Source organism: Mustela erminea, chromosome 15 (assembly GCF_009829155.1).
Source record: "Mustela erminea isolate mMusErm1 chromosome 15, mMusErm1.Pri, whole genome shotgun sequence".
Taxonomy (NCBI): Eukaryota; Metazoa; Chordata; class Mammalia; order Carnivora; family Mustelidae; genus Mustela; species Mustela erminea.
This window is the reverse complement of record NC_045628.1, coordinates 69,269,607-69,296,542: the sequence shown is the minus strand read 5'-3', so window position 1 is coordinate 69,296,542 and position 26,936 is coordinate 69,269,607. Positions and strand designations below refer to the sequence as shown.

Genomic DNA, 26,936 nt, shown 5'->3' with positions numbered 1-26,936 from the left:
GAAATGGCAGAGGCATGGGCTGCCAGGCCACCTGGCTGGGAGGAAAGTGGTTCATTCTCAGAGGCCTATCAAGCCCTGGTCTCTGCCAAGGCTGTCAAAGCACTCTAACAAACCTCTCGTGGGGGTGGATTTGCATTATGAGTAGAAATGATTCTCAAGACTCCAGGGATCCAGGAGGAAGCATCTTTGCTCCTACTGGGAACCCAAGCAAAAAGTCTTTATATTCTTTCCACTCTATCTTCTAATTCCTCAGCGTTTCACCACTCCTGCTATGAAGAGAACATGCCACAACAGCAAATCGAATGCCACACACACACACACACACACACCCTCTGAATAAAACCATCAGCGGAATGACCGCAGGAAAATAATACAGAGCAGAAAACTTTCAGATGATAGTCCCTGGACAAATTACTCACTTGAAAATTCTTTCTCAGTACATGCACATTACATGCACATCTCTTTAGTGTTTTAATATAATCTTCTGTGGTACAGTGGTTAAGAGCATAATCTCTGGAGAGAGACATTTACAACTCTGGCATTTACATCTGTGTGGTCTTGGACATCTTATTTTTAAATAACAAGTTCTGTGCCTTGGCATCCTCCTCTGTTAAATGGGGATTGGAATCAACTGTTATGAGGATTAAACATGTTAATACATGCAAAACATTCAGAATAATGCAAATAAAGCTATGATCATTATTATTATAGTTCAAAATTGCTTTCACATGTATTATTATAGTTGTCCCCACAAGCACTCTATGAAACAGAAGTGATCATTTTATCTATGTTTTATTGATAAGTATGAGGCTCAGTGAAGTGATTTGCTGAAAACAAAAATAATCTGGCCAAACCAAGATTTGAATTGTGGTCTTTTGGCATTAAACCTTAGATTGTTTTTCATTTCATGGTATTATTTACATGTAAACAACAACAAAAGCAACTATTATAAAATACAGACACTAGATTAAACTCCTAAAAAGAAGAAAACGATTGAGAACATCATCGTACCCAGTTTAGGAATTCATTCTTGGAATAAGCAAATGATGAGCTGATGGTAGAACTTATAATGTAGCTAAAGCTTGTTTTTAGGTTCACTGGGTAGTACTTTGGAACCCCCAAAATTCTGAAGCGAGGGGAGAAGAGGAATGTATATCAATTTGTATTCGTTGTTGTATATTTTACTTTTTGTGAAAATAGGTAAGCTGTCACCTTGAGAAACTCCAATATACAAAAATGCAGAACTACCAGATGGTTGAGTGACTCATTACGAAAGGAACCACCAAAGGGCTCAAATGTTTAAATGTGAGCCCTGCTCTCTTACGTTGCTCTAATTCACAAGCTAGCAATGGACTTCTTGATCAATGACATTCAGGCTACGCCCGCTTAGATCTAGAAGACTGAGAATTTCATCCCTCAGCATTCTGCTTCACATGACACTTAGACGAGACAAGTTTTATGAGACAAGCAGAAGACTGGTGAATATAAATGAACAACTGGCAGATATTCCTTCTTTCCTAATGAATTTTGTAATTTAGAGCATTTGAATGGCTCCCTAGGGGAAGAATTCTTTCATGACTAACACTCTTTCTAGTAATTGCATCTATTTCTAATTCATAAAATTTGAATGCTTGTTAGCCTTCAAGAACTTGTCTTCTATTTAATAAAGATTAATCTTTTATTTTTTTAAAGATTAACCTTCTAATTTATGAATCTAGAATTGATTTTTAATATGTACTCTACATACAAATTATCCCCCACACAAATTATCCCTCAAAATAATTTTTAAAAACCATGTGGACAGATGCACATTGAAAACTAAATTGAAGCAAAGGGAGTACGCTAAAAATTATCATCTTAAACAAAAAGACACAAAAACTCTGAAAGACCAGCAACTTGCACTCTACATACATCAGTACATATCAGTGATATCTATATATCTATACATATATCTATATATCATATATATATACACATAGATACACACACACACACACACACACAGAGACCACTGTCAGGGTTCTGTCAAACCTTTATAAAAGTCCACACAAGACTTCCCTTTAAGTTCAACTGAGCAACTCACATTTAAATGCCCTCTCATCCAAGTCAACCAATGACCATTCCATAGCTAAAGAAACACACCCCTTCACTATTAATTCTGAAACTGTTTTCAGTACAAGATGTACAAGATGTATAATATTCTAGAAATATGCCTCTTAAAGCCATTCAGATGGAAATATTTCATCCTTTTGATATGTACTGTAAAATCCATAAAATTTAAATCTCTCTAGTGAACATTACTGAGACATAAAGTATTATTTAAACCAAAGAAAGTAAATTAGATTTTTCTCTAATGGTCAGAGTTTACATCTCAGTCATGCTTAAGGCTATAAGACATTACTACATGAAAAAAATTTAAAACAGAAGACAAAAAAGCACCTTTATGTTAAGTAATTAATAACTGAAAAAACAGAAATCTGTGAGTAATCATTTAAGCTTCAGAGATAGGTATTTCGCTTTATTCCTACGGTTAATCCTGTCTACCTCTATCCTCGGTCTGGATGGAGATCAACAGCTATGTATTAGTTAAGCACCTGACTCAACTTCCTCAACTTTAGCAAAGTGCATGTTTCACATTCCCTCCCCCATCCGACCCCCCGTGCCACACAGATCCCCCAAGTCCCTGGTTCTTTCCTGTAAAGTCGAAGTCGTCCCACGACACCCCTCTTACCTGTTTCCCGTCCAGGGTGTACAGGCGTTTCACCACTCCCGAGTCCAGCTTGATGGCATCGGTGATGTCAGTGAGAACCTGCTCAAAGGAATGAGCGGTTTTCTTGTTCAGCAGAATCCTGACAGCTTTCCGTGGCTTCACCCCACTTCGGATGATGGTGACCAGCTTGGGCCGGATGAAATCCTTATTCTCCCGCACCTCTGATGGGCTCCCTTTGGCAGTGGCCAGTGAAGACACTGCCCGGGAAGCCGAGGTGGTCTTGACATTCACGGACCAGTTGGGATTCACGTTCTTGGTGTACTCCAGTTTCTTGAAGGGCTCTATTGACCCACACACATAGCTCTCTCCTACAGAAGACAGAAATATATTTATTTTATTTATTTTTAAAATTCTTTATTTGACAGAGATCATAAGTAGGCAGAGAGGCAGGCAGTGCGGGGGGGGGGAAGGCTCCCCACTGAGCAGAGACCCCCCCCCACAACGCGGGGCTCAATCCCAGGACCCTGAGATCATGACCTGAGCTGAAGGCAGAGGTTTAACCCACTGAGCCACTCAAGTGCCCCGGAAGAGAGAAATATATTTAAATTTACACTAAGGTGAACTCTTTTCCTTTTTCCTAGTCTCTGATTTTTCCTTTTCTACCAGAAGTGAGAGCAAGTTTTGACTTTCTTTTTTTTTTTTTTTTTAAGATTTTATTTATTTATTTGACAGAGAGAGGTCACAAGTAGGCAGAGAGGCAGGCAGAGAGAGAGGAGGAAGCAGGATCCCTGCTGAGCAGAGAGCCCGATGTGGGGCTTGATCCCAGGACCCTGAGATCATGACCTGAGCCGAAGGCAGCGGCTTAACCCACTGAGCCACCCAGGCGCCCCAAGTTTTGACTTTCTAAACAATGGAAGCATGACTAACGATTAATGAAAGAATGATTTTTTTTTTTTTACTTCTAATCTGGCTCTGTCAACACCAGATTGATTCCTTAGAGAGGGAAAAAATCATCATTCTTCCCTTTCTTCATTTACTGACTGCCTTTTCTGACAGAAATACAGACATTGAATAGACATCAAGAATAAAATTGAATTTAAAAAAGGAAGTATTTTTTGGGATTTGGGGCTATTTATATTTGCAGGAAACTTCAAAATCAGAGGTACCTACATTAAGGAATAATGTAAATAACACAATTTGAAAACTTAAAGTGGATCAGAAAACAGCTTCTTAGAATAGTTCTGTGATTCACTGTATGGTGAGAGATGGGAGCTACAGTTGTGCTGAGCACAGCATAACAAAGGTATGGAGAAGCTGAATCACTATGTTGTACACCTGGAGGTAATGCAACATTGTGTGTCAAATATACTCAAATTTAAAAATTTTTAAAAAGCTATGTAATTTATAATTTTGATGGGAATGTGTGCTGAACATTTTGTAAATTCAAGTAAAATTCCAATAACAAGCAAAAGTTCTGTCACCAGCTAGACCCCAAGATCTCACCTGCTGCTGCTCGCCTGCTTGGACCCACCATCCTCAGTCCCACGTTCCTCCTTAAGTACTTCTTTCCAGCTTATCTCTTAATCAGGCAAAAGCCCCAGGGAGCACAGCATCCCCTGAAGGAAACCAAAACTGCCCCTCAAGCAATAATGGATGTTTGCCAGAAGAGCCATCCAAACCCAAACCACTCAGACCAGTTAGAGTTTAATCACTAAATCAGCCCCCCCACCCAGATGGACAATGGTGCGACCCACAGTTACCTTTACCTCATTGCAATGCTATAAATTCATCCCTAGGAGGTGGAGACTTAACATGCAAATGAAACATTTGATGTTTGAAGCAGCCTGGTCTGTCCACTGGACCTGAGTTCCCTATTCCCAGGATTTCCGACCCTACACACTTAAACAGTGTCCTTTCAAGCTGTTGTTCGGAGAGTCAGTCTGACACCTTTGTACTGACTGTATGTCCCTTCAGCTGCAGCTGCCTGTGCTTTTATTTATTATTTTTATAAACGTACAATGTATTATTAGCCCCAGGGGTACAGGTGTGTGAATCACCAGGTTTACACACTTCACAGCACTCACCATAGCACCTACGCTCCCCAATGTCCATAACCCCACCTCCCTCTCCCTACCCACCTCCCCTGGCAACCCTCAGTTTGTTTTGTGAGATTAAGAGTCTCTTATGGGGGCCCGCCTGGGTGGCTCAGTGGGTTAAAGCCTCTGCCTTCAGCTCAGGTCATGATCCCAGGACCAGCCCCACACAGGGCTCTCTGCTCGGCGGGGAGCCTGCTTCCCTCTCTCTCTCTGCCTGCTTCTCTGCCTGCTTGTGATCTTCGTCTGTCAAATAAATAAATAAAATCTTAAAAAAAAAAAAAAAAAAGAGTCTCTTATGGTTTGTCTCCCTCCCGATCCCATCTTGTTTCATTTATTCTTTTCTACCCCCCAAACCCCTCATGTCGCATCTCCACTTCCTCATATTAGAGAGATCATATGATAGTTGTCTTTCTCCGATTGAGTTATTTCGCTAAGCATAATATACCCTCTAGTTCCATCCACGTCATCGCAAATAGCAAGATTTGATTTCTTTTGATCTGCCTGTCCTTTAAACACTGGGTCCGGTCTCATTTCTACTGTTGCTGGGTCCAAAGACCCAAATCCTGTAACAACCACACTGTCTGTCCTCCCATCTACACGGGGCCAAGTGCAGTGATCCGCATACACTAGGAAGCCAATTCATGTTTGTTTACAGATAAAAAGTTCTGAGAATGGTTAACTAACTAACTAACTGTAGCTTCAGAAACTGACTCTAAAATAAATGTAATTACATAAAATGAATAAGGTTCGAGGATCTAATGAATAACATGGTGACTATATACTGTGGTATAACTGAAATTTGCTGAGAGTAGAACTTACGGATTTTCTCAAAAAAAGAAAAAAGATAAATAAATAGTAAATAATGGATGTGTTAATTAACTTGGTGGAGGGAATCTTTCACAACATATACATATATCAAATCATCATGAGGTAGGCTTTAAATATCTTACAGTTTTGTTAGTTATACTCCAGTAAAGCTGGGGTGAAAAAAAAGAAGAAGAAGGAAGAAAGAAATTAATTAAATTAGATTTTATTAAAAATGGCTCCTTAACACAGAATTGTTTAATGAAAATACTCTATTAAATAGATGTGGCTCGCACAAAAAAGAAAGTAACACACATACCAAGTGATGATAAATCATAAAATGAACGAATATATATATATGTATATATGTAAATATTTCATAAAGTTAGGTCAGTGCATTTTGAAGTTAAAGATTTTATCATGGCTTTTTTGTGTGTTATTCTTTATAACAAGGAGTAGTTAAAATGCTAAAAATCTTTCATAATTGCAGGTAAAGTGACCTAGGTCTAATCCTACACAGCCCATTTACTTTTATCTAAATCCTTGTTCTATTTTTAAATTACTAGTGCAAGCATCCAAAGCCACAGTATCCACATAAAAATAATTGAACCAGGGTTTCAAAAATAAGAAAGCATTGTTATACATGTTATCAAACATTTACTCTGTAAGTGCTTTTAGAATACATTCTAGTGGGTGTTTATATATTGTGTCTTACTATATGTTGCACACATAGTAAATTCAGCAAACCCCTTCTCTATTCACCTAGCAGGTTATTACTGGTCCCAACTATGCTTTTCTTAAGATGTATGTAGATATCAAAAACATATGCATGGGGGGTCCCAACGACAGTGGTGCTTCTGAGGCTTTGTGGAGATGGGGGAATGTTCTGATGGGAAGAGAAATGGAAGTCTGAGCTCTGGCCTCTTAAGATTTTGGGCAAGTCCCTTAGTCTTCTCAGTGGTAGTTTATCTGTGTATCTGATGAAACTGTTTCAGTGGAGACTCATCTCACTCTGTTTTTGTGAAGATCAAATTAGATGACAGAGGTCAGAGTAATCTCAAATACAAAACTTCTACACAAATGGAAACCCCCTCTAAGGCTGCATTACCCTGATTGAGCAGTAAGCCTGAAAGGAAAATTAAAAAAACAAAATTATAGAAATCCGTGAGCAGATCGTACATTATAAGGTATTAATTGTTTCTAGCTAGTTACAGCAGACGTCACCTTGGGTCCATCTCAATATGAGGGGGCCCCAAATGGTCCTCAACAAAGCAGACACAGCCCAAAATAGAGCAGGCAAAACCCATCTGTCAGAATTCTGTGCTAATCGGGGATATGCAACTGTCTGATTATTTCTAAGTTTATGTCCTAAGCTAATAATTAATATCAAAACAAAGTGAGTGGTTTATGTAAGGGCCTATTTAGCCAGAGCGGCCCCACCTCGGTTAAACAGCCATTTTGTTGTTTATGCAGTAAAACTTAAACTGACCCTGTCCCCCTCCTCCCCTTCTCCCCCTAGCTTACTTAAAAGCAAGTCCAGGAAACCAGTCCCAGGTAACAAAGCCCAAATACAAGGGTGGGTCAGGTCAGGTAGAGATAATAGCCTGAACGCAGGGAATGCATGGATGAGTCGGGTCAAGTGGAGACATCCAATCAGTGGGGCGTGCATACTGTCTTCCCAGCTACCAAGGAGTGCAGGCCCCGACTTTTCGGCACCAATTCTGACCAAAGTGATAGGCTAGTTCTAATAGCTACTATGGGGTGAATTGTAATTCAATTGGCCACCCGTGTGTGACCTAGCATGACTGTGCAGCTTTCTCTGTGTGTTACAATTTCATTGGCCACCTGTGTATGGCCAGGCCCAACCACATGGCCTTTGTTCTATAAAAGTTAGTCTGTAAGGCAGGGAGGGGTCGCCTCTTTGCAAGGGACGTCCCTGGCTGGTCAGTTTGATTCTTGATGCTTGGCGTGAAATAAAGCTTTGCTTGACCTTCGCTTTGTATTAGTCTCGCTCCTTTGACCATGGATCCATTATTGGGGGACCCAACAGTTTATACTCCAAGAACAACAAAAAAACTTTTTAACTTCAAAAAATATATAATTAGGAAAGCTAGGAATTTTAAAGTACTTGCATTAACAATATGGAGTGGGTTTGTTAAAAAAAGAATATTAACACTTTTTTTACATTTTAATAAAGAACACTGAAAAAAAATTTGAAGCATGACACTTTTGAGAAGGTAATGCTAATTTGGTTTTAGCAACAATGACTGGAAGAAACATATGTTAAATCTGTGCTGTCCCTTAGTGTCTCCTCTGCCTGGCTTACCAGATTCAAAGACTGCAAAGGAATCTTGAGGAAGGGTGTGAGATCCAATAAAGAATGATATTGTGCCACATGGAAAGCGACAGGACTTTCAGAAAAGGACAGAGCTGGTCACCAATCCCAAGATCACACACCACTCACTGCTGCCATTTAGAATCTACTACACTGTTCAGGAATTCAATAAGACAAGATGGGTTTCCTTATGCTAAAAAGCTTCTATTACATTTTGCAAATATATTTACATTAAAGACTTATTTGACCCCACATTTTGACAACTTTTCTTTTAATCATAATTCTGAACTTCTTCCCACCTCTAGAGATACTGCCTTGTCTTGACTCAATTTAAAGTTGATTTTCTGAATTTGTTAGAAAATAACTTTTTAATTAATGTGCTAATATCATTGACAACTGTAAATTAGCAAATGTAATTGTTCTGAATGGAAAGAATATATCGTCTAAATTTGGTCAAATAGCTCTGTGTATCCAGTGTTTAATCTCTCCCTAAATGGGGCCAAAACTTAAGGGATATGTTATATTCTTGATTAGAAAATCATCAAAAGGTTGCATTCAAGTCCTGACAGATACGGGTATTAAAGGCCACTGAAAAATTAAAAATAAAGTAATACTTGTAATCCCTGTAATAAACTTCCTATATACACTAAGCCATCCCAAAGGTTTATGGTGTAATTTATATTGCAACAATAAAATAAAAGTTAATTTAGCAAAACCAAAGTATATTTGAGCAAAATGGTCTGATGTTATATTTATAATAAAAAATTATACTTGATCTTCAAACTATTTCTGGCACAGAGCTGCTAAAACCCTTGGAATTTCCTAAGTGATTAGAGAAATAAAGATATCTTGATATGCATAACAAGCCCCTTTCAACCACATTTTAGTTTATGTTAACAAGGAGGCCTGGAAAGCACATGAGGATGGGGGCTGGATGCCAGGGGAACCATCAGTGTGATGAGAAGGTAGAAGCTTTCAGTCCACCTCCCTGACTTTAGAGAGGGGAGAGGGGCTAGTAGCTGAATCCAGTGATTTAATCACTTGTGCCTATGAAATGAAGCATCCATTTAAAAAAAAAAAAAAAAAAAAAAAAAGGACAGGGTCCAGAGAGCTTCCAGTTGGTGAATATTCAATGGGAGTGGTGAGCTCAGAGAACATGAAGGCTCCAATCCCTTTCCATAGTGCTTGCCTGATGCATCTCTTCCATCTGGCTGCTCCTAAATTATATACTTTTATAATAAACTGGTAATCCAGGAAGTAAAATGTTTTCCCAAGTTCTGTGAGCCACTCTTGCAAATTAATTGAACCAAAGGAGAGGGGTCATGGGAACCTCTTATCTATTTATTGGCCAACCCATCAGAAGCACAGGTGACCACTTGGATTTGATTGGTGGGTATACGGGGAAGACCCACACACAGGTCAGAATTGGTGACCAGCATTTGAGGACCCCAAATGTGCTTTGAAAATTTGGGATTATTTACTGTAGGTGAAGCTTAATAAGGATGGCAAGATGGAAAGATCATAGATGGTTTAAAGGAAATGGTGTAACAGTCTATTTAGAAGTAGAGCTGGGAATTACCAAACATCATGACTTACTTGCTGGTTGGTTATCATACTGCTGGTTTTGTTCCAGTTTATTCAATCTAAAAATCTTTGTGTTAAGACTGATTCTCAACTTGAAATTTAATAATCTGGGTGTCCAAGACACCCCAACAAATAGAGAGCTGTATAAGAAGCATCTGTCTGGATTTCTGTGGCATTTATAAAAGTCAAAAAACTAATATCTGCTTTTATTTATTTATTTTTTTTTTAAAGATTTTATTTATTTATTGGACAGAGAGATCACAAGCAGGCAGAGAGGCAGGCAGAGAGAGAGGAGGAAGCAGGCTCCCCGCAGAGCAGAGAGCCCGATGCAGGGCTCGATCCCAGCACCCTGGGATCATGACCTGAGCCGAAGGCAGAGGCTTAACCCACTGAGCCACCCAGGCGCCCCTAATATCTGCTTTTAGGCAGAGATAAAAATCAAGAAAATGACTGTTAAAAAGAAAAAAAAATAAGGAAATAAAGCATGATATTGTGTTTGGATCCAACCAATGCTTACTAAAATAACAGAATATGTTAATTTCTTCCCTGAAAGATCTAAGTATTTTGGGGATCTTGGAGAAATGGAATGATTTCTGTGTAAGCATATTAGACTATTTTTGAGATCCTGAAGGTTCTATGTTTAACTTTGTTTTCAAAAAATCACACAAGCATTTGTAAATTTATTATATTGCTACTGTTCAAAATATGGAAATAAATGTTCTTTAACAAAGTTTATTATTTCAAAACCTGTAAAGTTAATTCTATTTGGCCATGAGCTCCCATTATGAAATTAAAGATTTTCCACTTAAAGGAAATTATCTAAGTCACTACTGAAAACTTCCAGGAACGTGATACCAGCTTCCTGGTTGACCAGGCCTATGATGAATGAGCTAGGAAGGTATCCTTCCACAAGATCACATATTAGGAGATTCTAGAAGCTTGCTCCATTTTCCCCTTACTGCTGGAGCTTTTTCTTTGACTCAGAGTGGGACTTGTAAATGTCCTATATAACATCACTTGACCTCAGTCTGAAAATGACCTAATCTCTGGTTGCTACTTCCTCTAGGACTTCTTTAAGTTCCAAATGTGGCATATTCAGAAGAATCTTAGGTGAGAGAGACCTATAAAAATTTCATTTTTCCAGGGAATAAAGTTTCTCATTAAAAGCTGTAGACTTGGGGTGCCTGGGTGGCTCAGTGGGTTAAGCCACTGCCTTCGGCTCTGGTCATGATCTCAGGGTCCTGGGATCGAGTCCCACATCGGGCTCTCTGCTCAGCAGGGAGCCTGCTTCCCTTCCTCTCTCTCTGCCTACCTCTCTGCCTACTTGTGATCTCTCTCTGTCAAATAAATAAATAAAATCTTTAAAAAATAAATAAATAAAAGATACTGATTTAAGAAGAAGATTTTGATAGTGCTATTAAAGGCAAGAGAAAAGATTCCTCAAAGGCACTTTGGGTCATTCTTCCATGGAATTCTTTTATAATATCATAGTGTACAAAAATAAGCTTCCAGAAAATAAAATTTGAATGTGTGTCATACCTATAGAAAATGTCAAGTTCTCAAATTCAAAGCAACAGAAAAATAACATTAAAAAAAATGAGAGATCCAAATTTTTAAATTTAAAAGTACTCTGAAAAGTAGGGAAACTAAAATAAAAAGGCAAAAACAGACTGAGGATCTACACAGAACAACGGGTTACTATACTGGGCAAAGCTTGTTATAATTTACAAAAATACAGGGTACCAAAATATATGACAAAAGATAAAGACAAAATATATAGAAACTAGAATATATTACTAGTGCCATTATAAATCAGTAAAAACCTTTTTTGAAAGCAACATGGCTAACTGTATTTGGAACCATGAAAATGTATATTCTCATTGTTAAAACTTTCTCCTAAGGACATAACAGAATAACAAATAACAAAACTGCAAAAAAATTTAAAAATTAAAAAAACATTTTAATAAAATAAAATTAAGAAACAACAAAACTGCAACAAGCACATACAGCATTAGCCATGAAAACTAAAAACGAACTACAAACTCCTAAATTTTCAATAGGAGGTACAAAATCTGAATTTACCACTCTGGGAGTTAAAAGACTCCTAAGTCATGAGCTTGTCTTCAAAAGAGCTTAGAAACCAAGATGTATATATGAAAAGACTTCACCACAAGGCAGTAAGCGATAATTGCTAAGTAAGGGGTCCAGGCAACCCTAACTCAGGAGAGAAGGAAATCACTTCCCACTTCCCACTGAGCAATCAATAAAGAAGAAATGGAATTCATGCTGGCCTTGGAAGTGAGGGTAAGATTTTTCACTCGCAGAAAAGAAAGAGGACAGCAATTCAGATAAAAATAAAATAAAAATATTCTCCTCCACACGATACAGTAAAGAGACAGTCTGAGAGATATTACTATGTCTTTCTCAAAAAATAAAATAAAAATGGTTCCATGGACAAACAAGTTAGAGTAAGACTGTGATAGGGTCCAAGGTCAAAGCTTTTGTGCATGATCAGAACCAGGATTCAGAACGCTTGCACTGGCTTCCATGGAAAGGGAGGACTGAAAGTAGGATGTGGGAAGAGAGAAGATGAGAAAGTTGGTATAACAGACCAGGAGAGGAGATGGAGAATTGAGCTTTACATATGTACACCAGGAGCAGAGAGGATTGGGCACAATAAGGAGTACTTAGCAGATAGAAACAGTTGACTAGATGGTAGAATTGGCAACTGTCTGGATGTGGGAACCAAGGGAATCGGAGTCAAAATGACAAAAATGAAATGATGATATCAGAACTTCCATTTTGTTGAGTTTTCATATATCACCATACGTAGAATAAGAAGGGAACCAGGTTTGGATTTGATGGTAAGGGAAGATACTAATTTGGTTGTGCGCATACTAAATTTGAAATTCCTAGGAGCCAATTAGTTGGAAATTTCCAGCAAGCGGTTAGAAATATAAGCCTGGAGTTTGAAGGGTGATGCATATGGCAGCTGCAGAGATGGAACCGAAGAAAACACTCCAGGAGACCAAGCCCGTTTGGACAAGAAAAAATGCAGAGCGACACCAGTCTCTAAAGAGTGCCCAGAGATGGAGGAGCCAGTGAAGGGAATGAAGAAAAATCAGGTGCCTGATGCCTTGGAAATGGAAAGGTAAGTGTGAGACTGGAAGAGATCTAGATGCGAGCATCCAATGCTCCAGGTTCAGCAATGATGATAAGGATTCCTGAGAGATCACTGGCGTGGCCACTAAAAGACCACGTGTGGCCCTATAACGGCCACTTTGTTTGGGTAGTGATGCCGGCTTGCCTTCATTCATTCATCCATTCTTCCATCCGTTCATTCTTTTTCCGCTTTCTTCCCAAAATATTTATTGCGTACTTACAACTACCACACTAGGCAGTGAGGACTCCAGTGGCTCCCTGACTTGCAAAGACTTTGGTATAAATTAAGTAAGTATATTATAATGTCATGATGCTAATCAAGGAGTTGAAGTGTGATTGGAAGCTACACAACTAGAGACAGCATATAAGATATTTCTAAGCACAGGAGACCTCTGGGTTTGACAGGTCAGAAAGAGCAAGGCAAGAATTTTTTAGATTGTGAGAGATTTGTGTCTCTGTAGGCTGAGGGATGAGGATAGAGATGGCAGAAGAAGTTATGTTAATGTCTGCCATGCAGCAGATCCTGTTCTAACCCATGCTGTTTAACCTGTAATCCTCAACACAATCCTATGAGCTAAGTATTAATATACCACTTATCACAGGGCACAATGAGGTACAGAGAGAGAGGCAGCTGGCTCAAGGTCACATGGCTAGCAAAGGCTGAGCCAGGATTCAAAGGCAGGTTGACTGACTCCAGAGCCATAACTTAACCATGACATTACGCACCTTCAGGAGAGCACCATCTACTGCCCTAGCAGGAGAGAAGGGGAGCCTGGAGAGATGCGAGAGCACAAGCAAAGAATGCAGCTGAGCCCCCTGCTAAGTCTCTCAGTGGATAACAGGAGAAACAGACAAAACTGAAGGAGCAGGAAGGAGCAGGGTCACTGAGAGAAATCCATTAAAGACTGTGGGCTGTGTTCTACAACTACGTGGAGAGCCGCTATGAAGCAAACGTATGGCACAAAGGGGTCTGTCTGTGGCCAGGGTTATAGGCAACAAAACTGGTTTAAAAACTACCATCTTGGGACACATGTGTGTCCTAAAGGATCTGACCTAAGACAGACTCTGGCATGGAAAAGCAGGAACAAATACAGGTTGCATAAAGAAGGGATAAACAAATTGTCAAAGAGAAACTAAAATGTGTATTTTCAGTTTACGAGCCAATTGCAATAGCGCAGCAAAGAGAAGACCACACAAGACTCAAGTGGTAGGAATATGAGGAGTTATTATTGAATTTTTTAAACATTCTTGCATCTTTCGGGGCACCTGGGTGGCTCAGTGGGTTAAAGCCTCTGCCTTCGACTCAGTCATGATCCCAGGGTCCTGGGATCGAGCCCCACATGAGGCTCTCTGCTCAGCAGGGAGCCTGCTTCCCTTCCTCTCTCTCTGCCTGCCTCTCTGCCTATTTGTGATCTCTGTCTGTCAAATAAATAAATAAAAATCTTTAAAAAAAAAAAACTTCTTGCATCTTTCAAATTTTCTACAATGCTCAATGTATAGGAATGTATCACCCCTGCAGGAAAAAATACTGAAGTTGCTAAAACACTGATGAGAACTTAAAAACTATAGCACTGATGGTGGAGAGGACAGATTGAAGAAATGTCTTAAGCAGGACCAGCACAATTTAGTGACAGCATTGATTTGACAGGTGAAGGGAAAGAGAAGTCAAGAGGGATATTAGGTTAGATGGCGACACCATTTAACAAGATCCGGAATATGAGAAGAGGAATGAATTCTGGGTAATGGAAAAGAATGAGGTCATATTTATGCTGGCTGAGTTTGAAAGGACTGAGGACTAGAGTACCAGTTAAGTATATCCAGGTGGTAGGAGTAAAGAAGAAAAGTTTTATTACTATTTGGAAGAAATGGGCCTTAAAAGAGTGGTTAAAATAATAAGAGTTGATGACATCACAGTAGCTCCAAAGACAGGAAAAGTAGAGCACATCTGTGTTTAAGGGTGAAACAAGTAAAGAGGGAAATAGAAATTCACCATTCAAACTGCACCACAATGATTGCTATAGGCAAACCCACCAGGAAATGCCAAAATTCATGAGCAAAATTGAAGGAGAAACAAGATATAGTCTTTGAGACATAGTCTCAAAGTTTCTCCCCCAAATATGTATTCATTGCAAATGGGGAAAATAGTAACTTCAGCGTGAAGGTAAGTGGCAGACATCATCTTTACCAACTGATCATGGCTATCTGTCTAGTAATAAGACACGGCAACACCCTGTACCCTGAAATGATGCACCAAAAGAACACAGCATCACTTCTGTGGAATTCTGGCCACAAATACCAAACTTTAATCTAGTCATCAGCTGCACCCAAATTGAAGGACATTCTCTGACTGACCAGTACTCTTCAAAATGGTCAAGTCATTAGAGACAAGGAAAGACTGAAGAACGGTCACAGCTTGGCAGACAAAAAGAAGACAGAACAGCTGAATGCAACATGTGATTCTGGAACCAAAAAAAAAAAAAAAAAGGCCAGTTGGAGGGAAACTGATGAAAGCTGAAAAAAAGCCTGTAGTTATTACCATTGTTCCAAAGGTAATGTCTATTTTTTATCATTGTGTGATGGTTATGTATGATGTTCCAATGTGGGAAGGGCATATGAGAACTGCTTATTTTTATGACACTTCTAAAAGCCTACATTAGTTTCAAAATATAAACTTTCAAAAATGAGGAAGTAGCCTAGGAAAAGTTTAAACTGAACCCCTACCTCACACACTGTACTAATATGACATTCATCAGAATACTTTTTTAAGTAAAAACAAAAAATACTAGAAGAAAATGAAGGAAACACTTTTATAATCTCAGAGTACGACCCAGGAGGCATGAAAATCATACCATAGGGGCGCCTGGGTGTGCTCAGTGGGTTAAGTCTCTACCTTCAGCTCAGGTCATAATCTCAGGGTCCTAGGATCGAGCCCTGCAACAGGCTCTGCTCAGCGGGGAGCCTGCTTCCCCCTCTCCCTCTGCCTGCCTCTCTGCCTATTTGTGATCTCTCTCTCTCTATCTATGTCAAATAAATAAATAAACTTTTTAAAAAAGAAAACCATACCATAAATGAAAAGGCTGATACATTTCATTATTTCAACTTTTTTCAATCTGCATAGCAAAAAACATAACAAACAACATCACTAGATAAAGAACAATCCAGGAAAGAAAACTTCCAATTAATATCCCAAAAGGCTAATATCTCTAAAAGAAAAAAAAAAATCTTACAAGTCAATTAAAAAAAAAAACCAATCTGGTAGAAAAAAGGTCGAAAACTCTGAAGAAACAAAACATAGAAAAAGAAATACCAATGCATTTTTAATTATATGAAAAGATGAAACTTAAAACTATAAGTGGATACATGCTTTTCTTTTCATCATAAGTTGGCAAGTAGCACAACATTAGACAAAACACTGTCTTGTTGAGGGTATAGGAAAATAGCCCATCTCCTATGTTACTGATGGGAGTATAAACTGGTACCACATCTATGAAGATCTGCCACAGCCCTTAAGAATCTAACGCTTATACCTCTCTATCCAGCAATATGACTTCTGGGAATTTGTCCTTCAAAGATTCTCCTACATGGGTAGAAAACTCAAATCCAAGGATATTCACTGCAAAATTGTGTCTTATAACAAAGACTGGTCATAACCTATCAATAAAATCCCACTGATAAAAGACAGGTTAAATAAGCAAGGATATGTTTATATGAAGGAATACTATGAAGTCAGTAAAAAGGACACTAGTTCTAGCTGTATGATAGGATGTACTGTTAAGTGCACAAAGCAAGGCACAGAACTGTAAGCATGGTAACTTACCATGCTTAAGTTACCATGCAAACGATAGGTATATCCTTAACAGGCGTTGGTATTTTTAGGCTGATACTCGAAAACAAAAACAAAACAACAACAACAAAACAAGTAAATTATTTGCCTGAGGAGAGGCTTAGAGAAAGTACGCATTAGAGCCATTCCAGAATTCATTTAAAACTTTTACCACCGTAGGAAGAGGCACAGAAGAAGCCAGTGAATTACAGAAAGAAATCGATGAAACCACATCAAGGGGAAGAAATATTGCCAGGAGAACAGGGTGACCGGAAATAGTGGCTAGAGATTCCCTAACTGTGGGGTGAGGTGTTGGGTTGTTCCTGAGAGGTTAACTCTGGTGGGGACTTGGGAACAGCCCTAACACTCCACCTCTGGGGGCATCTGGGTGGCTCAGTGGGTTAAGCCTCTGCCTGCGGCTCACGTCATGATCTCAGGGTCCTGGGATCAGGCCCGCATCGGGCTCTCTGCTCATCAGGGAACCTGCTTCCTCCTCTCTCTCTGCCTGCCTCTCTGCCTAATTGTAATCTCTGTGTGTGTGTCAAATAAATAAATAAAACCTTTAAAAACAAAACACTCCAGCTCCAGAGTCAGACAGTGTCCACAGTAAAGGGGGGCAGTCAAGGCTTAGGAGAGCTGAGAAAGAAAGGAACTCACTACTAATACAGACAGAACTGACATACAAATCCACTTATTTATATCCAGGAGACAACACACCTGAATAGCATTGATGTTACTGCTGACAGGAAATGCCCTGGCCCTCTCATACCTACAGTCACACAAGAAGTTAAAAGAATGCCTGTTTAAGACAGCAAATAGATTCGTGGCTTGCAGGAGTTAGGTGGCGATGAAACGGTAGAGCACAGAGGATTTTTAGGGCAATAAAGCTCTTCTGGATGATACCACAATGGTACTTGCATGTCATTACACTGTTGTCCAAAACCCACAGAACCCACAAGACCAAGAGTGAGCCTGAATGTAAACTCTGGACTTCCAGTGCTAATGAAGAGTCCACGCAGTTTCATCAATCACACGTGAGCCCCTCTGATGACACTGGGAGAGGCTGGTCATGTGTTGAGGGAAGGGGTATATGGGAAATCTCAGTACCTTCTGCTCAGTTTTGCTGTGAACCTAAAACTAAACTAAAAGTAAAGCCTATTTTGGGGCGCCTGGGTGGCTCAGTGTGTTAAAGCCTCTGCCTTCGGCTCAGGTCAGATCCCAGGGTCTTGGGATGGAGCCCTGCATCGGGCTCTCTGCTCATCGGGGAGCCTGCTTCCTCTCTCTCTCTCTCCCTCTCTCTCTCTCTCTCTGCCTGCCTCTCTGCCTACGTGTGATGTGTCAAATAAATAAATAAATAAAATCTTTTAAAATAAATAAATAAATAAAATTTTAAAAAATAAAAATAAAGCCTATTTCAGAGTGGGGGCATGGATGGCTCACCCCCAACACAGACGTCACTGAGGCTTCAGCATCTGATCGAGAACAAAATCAATCAGTCAATGCTTGGAATTCCCAGGATTTTCTTTCTCCTAAGAGTTTAAAAGTTTTAAAGTTATTTCTTCATTTATCCTTCACAACATTTACATACCTATGGTGGAACATAAACAGTATAAAATTGGGGAAAAAAGAGGCAATATTGGGAAAATGAGGCCACGTCTCAAGGTGAACCACTTGCAGAAATAGGACTGCAATTCCACTTTCCTTATTAATTATCCTGACTTTTTTAATGTATTAAGGCCATTTGGAAAGCAAATAATTAAAACTGCTAATCCATTGTCTGCTCTTGCGTATGTGTGTGTATGTCTGTGTGGGTATATGTACATGCATAAAGAGACACACTTATAATCATGCACACACAGACACATACACACTCACTCATACATTTACACTTGAGGCAAAGAACCAGCTCCGTCAATGAGCTGAAACCAAATTTAGGCATAATAATCTGTGGATAATAATAACAGTGCAAATGACCATGCAACTGTTACAAATAAAGAAACTCACATATGTCGTTGTAATTCAGAATTTGGAGTCTGAGGTAAGTGAGAAAGAACAAACTTAAAAAAAAAAAAATTACAAGTCAAATACACTTTTCACTGCATCCACTAAAAGGATTTAATTTAAAATGCAAACATCAGCATATTGGAAAGGGAAATGAGAAGCTAATAACATGCATTGACGTTTACATAAAATTAGTATGTAAAGTGAGAGATATGAACCTAATGATGAATATGAAGCAACCACTTGCATTTTAACAGACTAAGCAAAAATGTAATTGACAAAGAGGCCAATCTAAATGAATTTCCAGCTACTTCAACACTAAGTGCAGCTGCATGCTGTCAGAATTATAAATGAGGAAAAAAATGTTTAAACTGGATTTCTTTAAAAAAAACACAGCCAATATGTGAACTTACACACTGTACTGAAGTTATCATTCAATCAGAAAAAAGCACTTTTTTTTTTCCAAAAAGTCGTTTTTTTGAACATCAGAATTGTCAATAGGCAGTTGCTTCATATTGATTGGAGAGAAAAGTATTTGGAGGTAAATGAAAATATTAAGGTTTTTCTGGGAGTCGTAGCTGTAGCTGTCATTCCCGGAATTAAGTCAAGGTTAAAAACACCTGTTTTCAAGAATAATCTAATACCATAAAATTTCATTTAAAAGCCACTAAGAACACCCCACTTGGTATCTTATCAGTGGCAGTTATGAGCTTAAGCTCTGGCACCAGCCTTGCTGGGTTCAAATCCTAACTCTATCACTTCTTGCTGTGTGACTTTGAGCAGGTCACTTAACCACACTGCACCTTGCTTTTCTCATCACAGTATAAGGGTGGTTACCGTACCTAGCTCCTAGGGTCGTTGTGTGAGCTAAACATATTCATACATGCAAGACACATGCTCTGTGACTGTGAGCTGTCATTATTCTCTTCAGGATGGCAGTCTCTTAGAGCAGGCATTATATGGTGTTTAAAACCCAACAAAGAAGATGGTAGCAAGCATGCCATGATGTTGCTGATCCTGTGTGTAGAGAACCATTGTTTCCCACCCCGCACACCCTCTCCCGGGTGGACAGGAACCATGGGAATATCTCCGGCCACTTCTCGTAAAGACCCGCTCTGGGCGGAAAATTGATAGAAAGACACAGCCCCGCCCCTTAGATGCCGCACAAGTGACTCCAGAACAGAGTGAGAAGGCAAGCCCAGCCGCCTTCCAATGCGCTGGGAGATCTTGGCATATTTTGTTCTCTACTACCATCCGTCCTCAAAGGGATGGTTTGGTCACTGATCGTGCACCTGACTTTGCATTTCATCTTTATCCAGGCCCCTCAGAATAGCCCACCAAATGTTTTATTTATCCCGGTATTTTCCAAGGTCAGGAAAAGGGCAGAGCACAAAAATCAAAGCTAATGCAGAAAGATTTCATGTGCATTCTTCCCCTTTAATTTACTGAAAGTGCCAACATCTGAATAGAAGGAAAAAGGCCAAGTCTACAGGCATCTTGGCAGGGTGACGAGTCATTGAAAAGAGATGTGAATTCCCACATAATAAACACACCAAAGCCAGGCTCTCCACACCCTCTCAAGTCCTGTCATACTGTGACTGGACTGGCATCCCTGCCAAGGAATAAAGGGAAGGAAGAAAGACACAAGACTCCCTTTGCCTTGAATCACATACAAACCCTGGTTCCACAGAGGGACAAGAGGGTTCGCCTATGTGTGGTCAGGGCCGAGGAACCCCAAACTCCACGGGACCCTGAAAGGGATGCTTCCTGCTACCTGCATGAGAGAGGGAGGACATGAGGTGCGCGGCATTCCTCCAGGATCCAGAAAAACAACAGGCCCGGGCACATGTATGTGGAGTAAAGAGGAACTCAGGGTGAAGTCAGGCACTCCCCACACTCTAAGTTCCTTTCCCATGCTCCTCTGTGCTAGAGCTACTCCATCATGACCTGAACACCTCCGACTTAGGAACTCCTACTCTCCAAAGAGGATGAGCCAACCTCATTTACACCTTGGCATGAATTCAACCCATTCTCTCTCTCCACATCATTTTACTCTACTTGTGATTTCTAAGATGATTAGAGCTTTCTGTGCCATTCAAATGGGGCTGGTTCTGAAGCGGTCTACATCCTCTGCTGGCACAAGACAGCAGGTCTCACCTGTGGACTCAAACAGTCCTCTTTCCACATGAAATGGCTAAAATAGATAGTTTTTCGACTTTGAAAAACAATACAGTGAACAGAATAATGCCTTTATATCTTCAAATACCACAGAAAGACAACAATCCTTTGAATTTCAAAGGAAGCACCACCTTGGAAAGAAATACCAGAAAACCTAATTTCTAGTCCAGTATCAACACACTCTCACCACATAACCACAGACGTGTCACTCGAAGTTTCTGGGCCTCAGTCTCCGGTGACGGAATTAATGGGTTCGATACCTATCTAAGGTTCCCTTCGACTCGGAAATTTCACAAACCATTCGTTATTTTCAGTTCAAGTAATTTCAGACACCATGACAGCAAAAGCTCATGTGAAATGAACTGAACAATGTAATTAAAGGGACTTTTAAAATGTATTAGGAGAATGACAAAAGGAACAGAGAATGCTTGAGAATTAAGACACTTTTTCCCTCAGTCTGTTCTCATAAGATGCCCGACCTAATACCATTAGTGGTTTTTGTTTTTTTTTTTTTTATCTCTTTCCACACCACAGTATAGCCAAGTGAACTCCCAAATGTGTGAACAATCAGGATCACGGCCTCGGGCTGAATGCTGCCTCTGAGAGATCAATCGAGGGCAGGTGCCTAGAACAGGTGGAAAAAACGAGAACATATCCTTGAGAGTCCCTTGGGAGTGAGCGCTCACCTTCCACTAGTTGGTCCAGGCTGGAAATCTTCTTGAGCCCATCGATGGTGTAGATCGTCCTCACTCCCTGGGGCAAATTCACGTTATCCGATAGAGTTCGGGTCAAATCAGCCAGCAGGGCCTCAAAAGATCGGAAGCGGTCTGGGGAGATGGCATACACAATCCCTTTGAAGTATCTGTCTCCGTTTCGATAGAAACGAACTTTCTTGGCCTTCTTCTCAGAGCTGAGGGTCTGCAGCGTGCGGGTTCGGTAGAAGCTGCAGTGGGCGCTGTGCGTTGGGCTGGGCAGCCCGTTCACCCGCGACCCTCTGCTGTATCTCTGAGCCTTATCCCGCTCGTCAAAGTGCTCCAGCTCCATGTCTCTGCCGAAGGACATGATGGAGTTAAAGTGGAACCTGGGAGGCACAGAAGGGGGGAAGAAAAAACAGAGACACATACTGATGTTATTTTAAGATCATGGTCTGAAAGGCTCAGCTCAAGAGCAGCTGGTGGAAATACTGCCGTAATTGATGGTATATTTAATGCGCGTGATCAAGTTGGAAGAGAAGGAAGAAGTAGAAGAGGCAGCTCTGTGCAAAGAGCCTATCAGTCAACCCCAGTTTAGTTAGAAACAGCTCCTATGTAGGGACCACCAACCCCTCTCGGGCTCTGAACAGCTGTTACTTCCAAGTCATAGCAAAGCTTTCCAAGTCGTATTAGCCCTATTTACAGATGAAGAAAACAAGGCATGGAAAAACTTCTCCCAGTCATACCATCGAGAAATGCTTGAACCAAGACCTCCCACCCAGGTTTGCTTGACTCCAAAGTCCAGACCTCCCTACAGTGTGCTCACTCTGGTGGCAGATGGAAGATAAGCTTTCATATTACCGTAGGGCTGATGACAGGACGGGGTGGTGGGCCAGGAACCAGAAGGAGGGGGTCAGCATTTAACAGATTAAAAGCGGTTCACGAAGTTTTGTGCTCCCCCTTGCCAGATGGAGAGCCGACTGAATCAATCCCCAGGTTCCACCAACTTAAGACTTTCCAACATATTCACATACTCGATAACAGCTTTTTTAAAAATGATTTCACCATAACTCATTTGCTTACATTTCGTGCCTCGGATAAGCTGGGTTAAAAAAAGCAGAAAAAGGTTGCGGAGGAAGAAGAAAAAGAACAGAAGGGATAAAAGTTACTTTTGGGGATGGCTCTGCCTTTCCTTCCACTCTATTTTCATGGCTGAGGGAACTGAGACTTTAGAGATGTTGATCAAGTACATTTCTCAAGGTTAGTACAGTATCAAGTTTGGATCAACATCTTTAAAGCCTCGCTTCTTCAACTACACATAGGAACGCCAGCATATCTACCTCTTAATTAATATTAAGTGCGAATACATGAAGCACTGGAGAGAGTGTCAAGCATGTATTTAAGTATTAATGTTTTTTATTATAAGATCTGCTTTTCTCTTCTTAACTCTGTCACAGAAAGAACTAGTAGGAATTGAATCTCCCCCTTCTGGTAAGGAAAGCTCCTTGGGAGTCTCCTGGTTTTCATCTCGCGACCCTTCTGACAGCTATGCTTGCTCCCCCACGGTCCCCATTGGACTTTCTATAGAGCCTTGTCATCAGCAAGCTGCCTGTGGGATCAATGCATCCTTGCTAAGGGGTTAGGTGAGAAAGGCTTGTGATGTTGACACTTGCAGGGGATCCAGATTTTAACAGGTCAATCTAGAAAGCATTCAAAGGAAAGAAGTTTTGATGACAAAATTTCCGGCATGGTGAAATACAATATAAGCGAAACAGAAAATATGGGGCAAGAACCTTATGAGTGCTCCCCAAATCCCACCACATAGATGATGCTGCCTTTCTGAAAGTCAGTCCAAACTAACCAAAAGTACTGCCAAGCCTCCCTGACCTTTCCTTGACCCCCAGTAGACTAACCTCTGATCCATTCAGAGTGGCTCAAAGTTCATGTTTAAAAGCACTGCTAGAGATTGTGTACTCCTGAAATGAAGTGGAAGAAGTTAGAGTTTATTGAATGTCTATGGCATGCCTGACACTATTATTCAGCAATCAATTGTGTAATATGCTAACAATTCCCTTCTAACTCTCACAACAATCCAGTGAGGTCAGTAATAATATTACGACTGAAGACAAGTACGGGATAGAGGCAGGGTCCCAGAGTCATAATTGAGGGAGCTGGGATTTGAAAGTAGGTTGACTCTGACTCTGAAGCTGGTGCTCCCATCTTTCTGCCTCATGTGCTTTGTCTTAGAGGCCAGACTCCCGGAGACCCTCCCTAGACCCCTTCCCCCATAAAAATAGGGGTTTTTAAAGCCCTGACTCTTAACCAGGCCTGTGACCTTGAGGAGGCCACTTAACTGAGGAAGGCTTCCTCTGCAAACAGAGGGGACTGTGGTCACCAGGCCAGGCCAATTAAGATCTTCACCTGCTCATCATTCTATTGCTGACCCCGGGGTGTGGGGGGGGGCACCTCAAACCTGGACTGATTATTAGTTCAGTGTATTTTCTTTCCTCCAAGCATGAAAACTACCTCATGTCTCTTAATAACTCATAATAGCCTAAATTTGTATTTTCCAGAAAAAGTGATACCATACATAGGTAGATAGGAACTAGTTTCATTGATTTTGAAGTTGGATAACTTCAAAACAGTGATCCAGTTCCTCAGGCAGCTACTAACTGAATAACAGACCAGTATTTTGCCCATGGTATCATTGCTCCCATCTTTTTTTCTTAATCTCCTCCTAACATGAGCTCTTTTGTCTTCTAAAAGGGGTGTGGGTCACTAAGCTCTTCAAACTTCACATATTACGAAGGCCAGGTTGCTTTTGAAGCTTCTGTTTTATTTTTAAAGGCAGTAAGCTATCTTCCAACCTGAGGGGTTTCCTCTCAAATCTACATGAACCAAGGGACAACAGGCAGGACCATAGCAAAGGATGGTACAACCGTGTCAGCAGAGAGTGCCCATGTAGTGTGAAGGGGCTTTTATCGAGTCACAATTTGCAAAAGGCAAATAATGTAGCAACTGTTGGCATTCCCTAGAGAAATCGGGCTTCTGGAACCAAGAGTTCTACCCCCAAAGGGGGGGGGGGGAGTCAATTTTACAATAGACAAAAGTTGATTTTATTTGTGTATTTCCTCAAACTTAATCATATGTTCAACCAGGACAAGCACATCTCTGACTTCCCTTCACCGAGCCTGCCCAAAAGTAAGTAATGATGCTGGGGACAAAGAAAAACCACACTCAAAGTGAAATCATTTTCAAGGCTACGGCTACCACTAAAGGAATGTCAAAAACCACACTACACACCCTAATGTTCCATAATTATGTGCGACATCAAAATAGGTGTTCCTTTTCTTGCCTTGGCTGGCTCAGCTCTCCAGTTGGCTTAGTCACAGTATTTGAACCACCAGCTCCTAAAGAAGATTCCCTGGGCTTCTACAGGTTCTTGCTTTCTGCACAGGAAATAGATGGCTAGGCGCCTGAGCACATGGGTGTCATGGTACGAAGAAGGTAACCAAAGGGCCAGAGCCACAGAGATCACAGGCGCTTGAGAGGGGAAGAAGGGGGCCTGGCTCCCATCTGAGATCTTTCTATAAACACTGCCATGCCAAGAAATCAGCATCCTCAATTGTCTTCTGTGGGATTTCTCACCATTTTGAGGAACCTCTGTGTTCATCCTTCTCTAGATAAGGATATGAGTTCCTGTTTCAGAGATCTACACACACACACACCCCCAAAAATTATCTGGCATAAAGGTTACGACATCTAAACAGAGGCTGGACCTGTAAGTCCCCAGGGATATTTTACCAGTGGGACCAGGATGCAAGTGCATGGGCAGGCGTGAACTAAGAGGCGTGCACACACACCTTCAGAGTGCATGTACCACCGTGGACACAGACATCACAGGATGTGTGTCAATCTTTTATAATGTGCCTACATATAACCCCTCTTAAAATCCCTTCTGACCCGCCTTCATGTGACATTTCATACTTAAAAGACTGTCCTACTTTCCTTTCCAGCGGAAAGGCGATATATTTAGGAACATTCACAAAGCATATTGACAGAACACCTTGCAGTGTGGCCGCTCACCGCGTGTGCACCATAACCTGGACACACACTCACAGGTGCGGAGAGAGGGAGCCGGTTTGAATGAAACCTTTCATTTGCTCCATCTCTTACAAGCATTGGCTTTCCAAATCCAGCAGTGATTCCGCGCAAACCTGGTTTTCAAAAGCAGCCTCTTTTGTGGGGCAATGCAGGGCTGTGCATGCGCTCCCACTAGGAGGAAAATGCCATTTCCTCTCCGCATGCTTTTAGCACTGCAGGTACTAATTTGTACATGAGGCAGCCTCGCTGTCCCTGAAGGAACTTGAGACCCTGCAAATGTACTTGCAACACCCACACTGCAGCCACCCACCACGCACAGATCGCCCCATCTTCAAGCACACCACCCTCCCGGGCACTTGAGAAAGCACACACACAATAAGAGGCCTGGCCCGGCCACTCCTTCTAGGCGCAGACTTGGTCCCCCCTCCACGGCCAGTTCTGACAATGACAAACACCTCGCCCAGCTCCTCCGCCCCGGCTCTCCATCTCCACTAACAACGTGGCGAAAGGCTGGCGGAGGGGGGGGGGGGGCGCCCTATTCCCCGTTTTAAGCCCGGTGGCACCAGACAAAAGAGGCAGGTGCCAGCAGCCCGGGAGCCGCCCGTTCACACCGCCCCCGGCCGAGGCCAGTCTGGCCACCGCAGGGCAGCGCCTTTCGAGGAACGGCGGGCAGGGTGGCGGCGGCGCCGGGCCAAGGGGGGCGCCCGCCCTGCCCTGCACGCCCCGGGCTTCCTCGGCGCCCCACGGCGGCGGGAGCAGAGGACGCTGCGAGTACCCCGGCAGGGACCCGCCCGGGCCGGCCCTGCCCGCAGCTCCCTTCCCCAGCGAAGGCAAACCACGCACCGGTCCGCGGAGAGACGCTGCCGGGGGTCTTTGTGGCCGCGCTCGGGGCCGCCTCCTGGTGCTGTCCTCACCGGGCTGGGCGCGGCAGGGGCTGCGGGGCTGCGGGGCGGCGGCGGGGCCGGGGCTGGGCTGCAGCAGCTGGGGAGCGCGGGCGTCTCAGCTGCAGCCGCTAGTGCAGGGATGCGCCTCTGCCGGCTCTCATTGAAATGCGGCGCTTCGCACAGCCTCACTCCAGCCTCTCTCCGGAGGAGGGCGGCGGCGGCGGGCGCGCTCCCTTTTCTTGTGGCTCACTCTCACACGCCCGCCCCGCTCCCTCCTTCTCCTCCTCCGCGTGCGCGCTCCGGAGCCCCCGCCCTTCTTGGCAGGGCGCACCTACCACGGCTGCGCCGGGGGTCCTCCTCCTCCTCCCCCACGCCCTCTCCGACCGCAGCGACCTCCGTGCGGCTGGCCTGAACAAACCCCCCAAACTCCCCATTCCTCAGGAGTGATTGTCTGGAGATAGGGCAAGATCGGATGGGGGCCTGGGGACAGCGGAAGAGAACATGGACGGGGCCGGGTCTGAGCCAGGAAAAGTGCGAGATGAGGGGATTGGTGAGAGGTGGCG

The 26,936-nt window shown here is 42.0% G+C and overlaps 1 protein-coding gene across 5 annotated transcripts in view; it reads right to left on the bottom strand.

Moving 5' to 3' along the window:
- DCLK1 (doublecortin like kinase 1) overlaps positions 1 to 26,636 on the bottom strand; it is a 347,733-nt gene extending 321,097 nt beyond the window's left edge. For 4 of the 5 annotated variants that reach the window (XM_032314765.1, XM_032314766.1, XM_032314767.1 and 1 more), the window contains exons 1-3: positions 26,333 to 26,629; positions 21,380 to 21,774; positions 2,732 to 3,078 (exon numbers count right to left, since the gene is read on the bottom strand). In XM_032314765.1, the coding sequence (XP_032170656.1) occupies positions 2,732 to 3,078; positions 21,380 to 21,755 (723 nt within the window). In that variant the 5' untranslated portion in view covers positions 21,756 to 21,774; positions 26,333 to 26,629. Of the gene's footprint in view, positions 1 to 2,731; positions 3,079 to 21,379; positions 21,775 to 26,332 lie in introns of all 5 variants that reach the window. The other variant, XM_032314770.1, reaches the window with a different exon arrangement.
- Between the last annotated feature and the right edge of the window lie 300 nt (positions 26,637 to 26,936).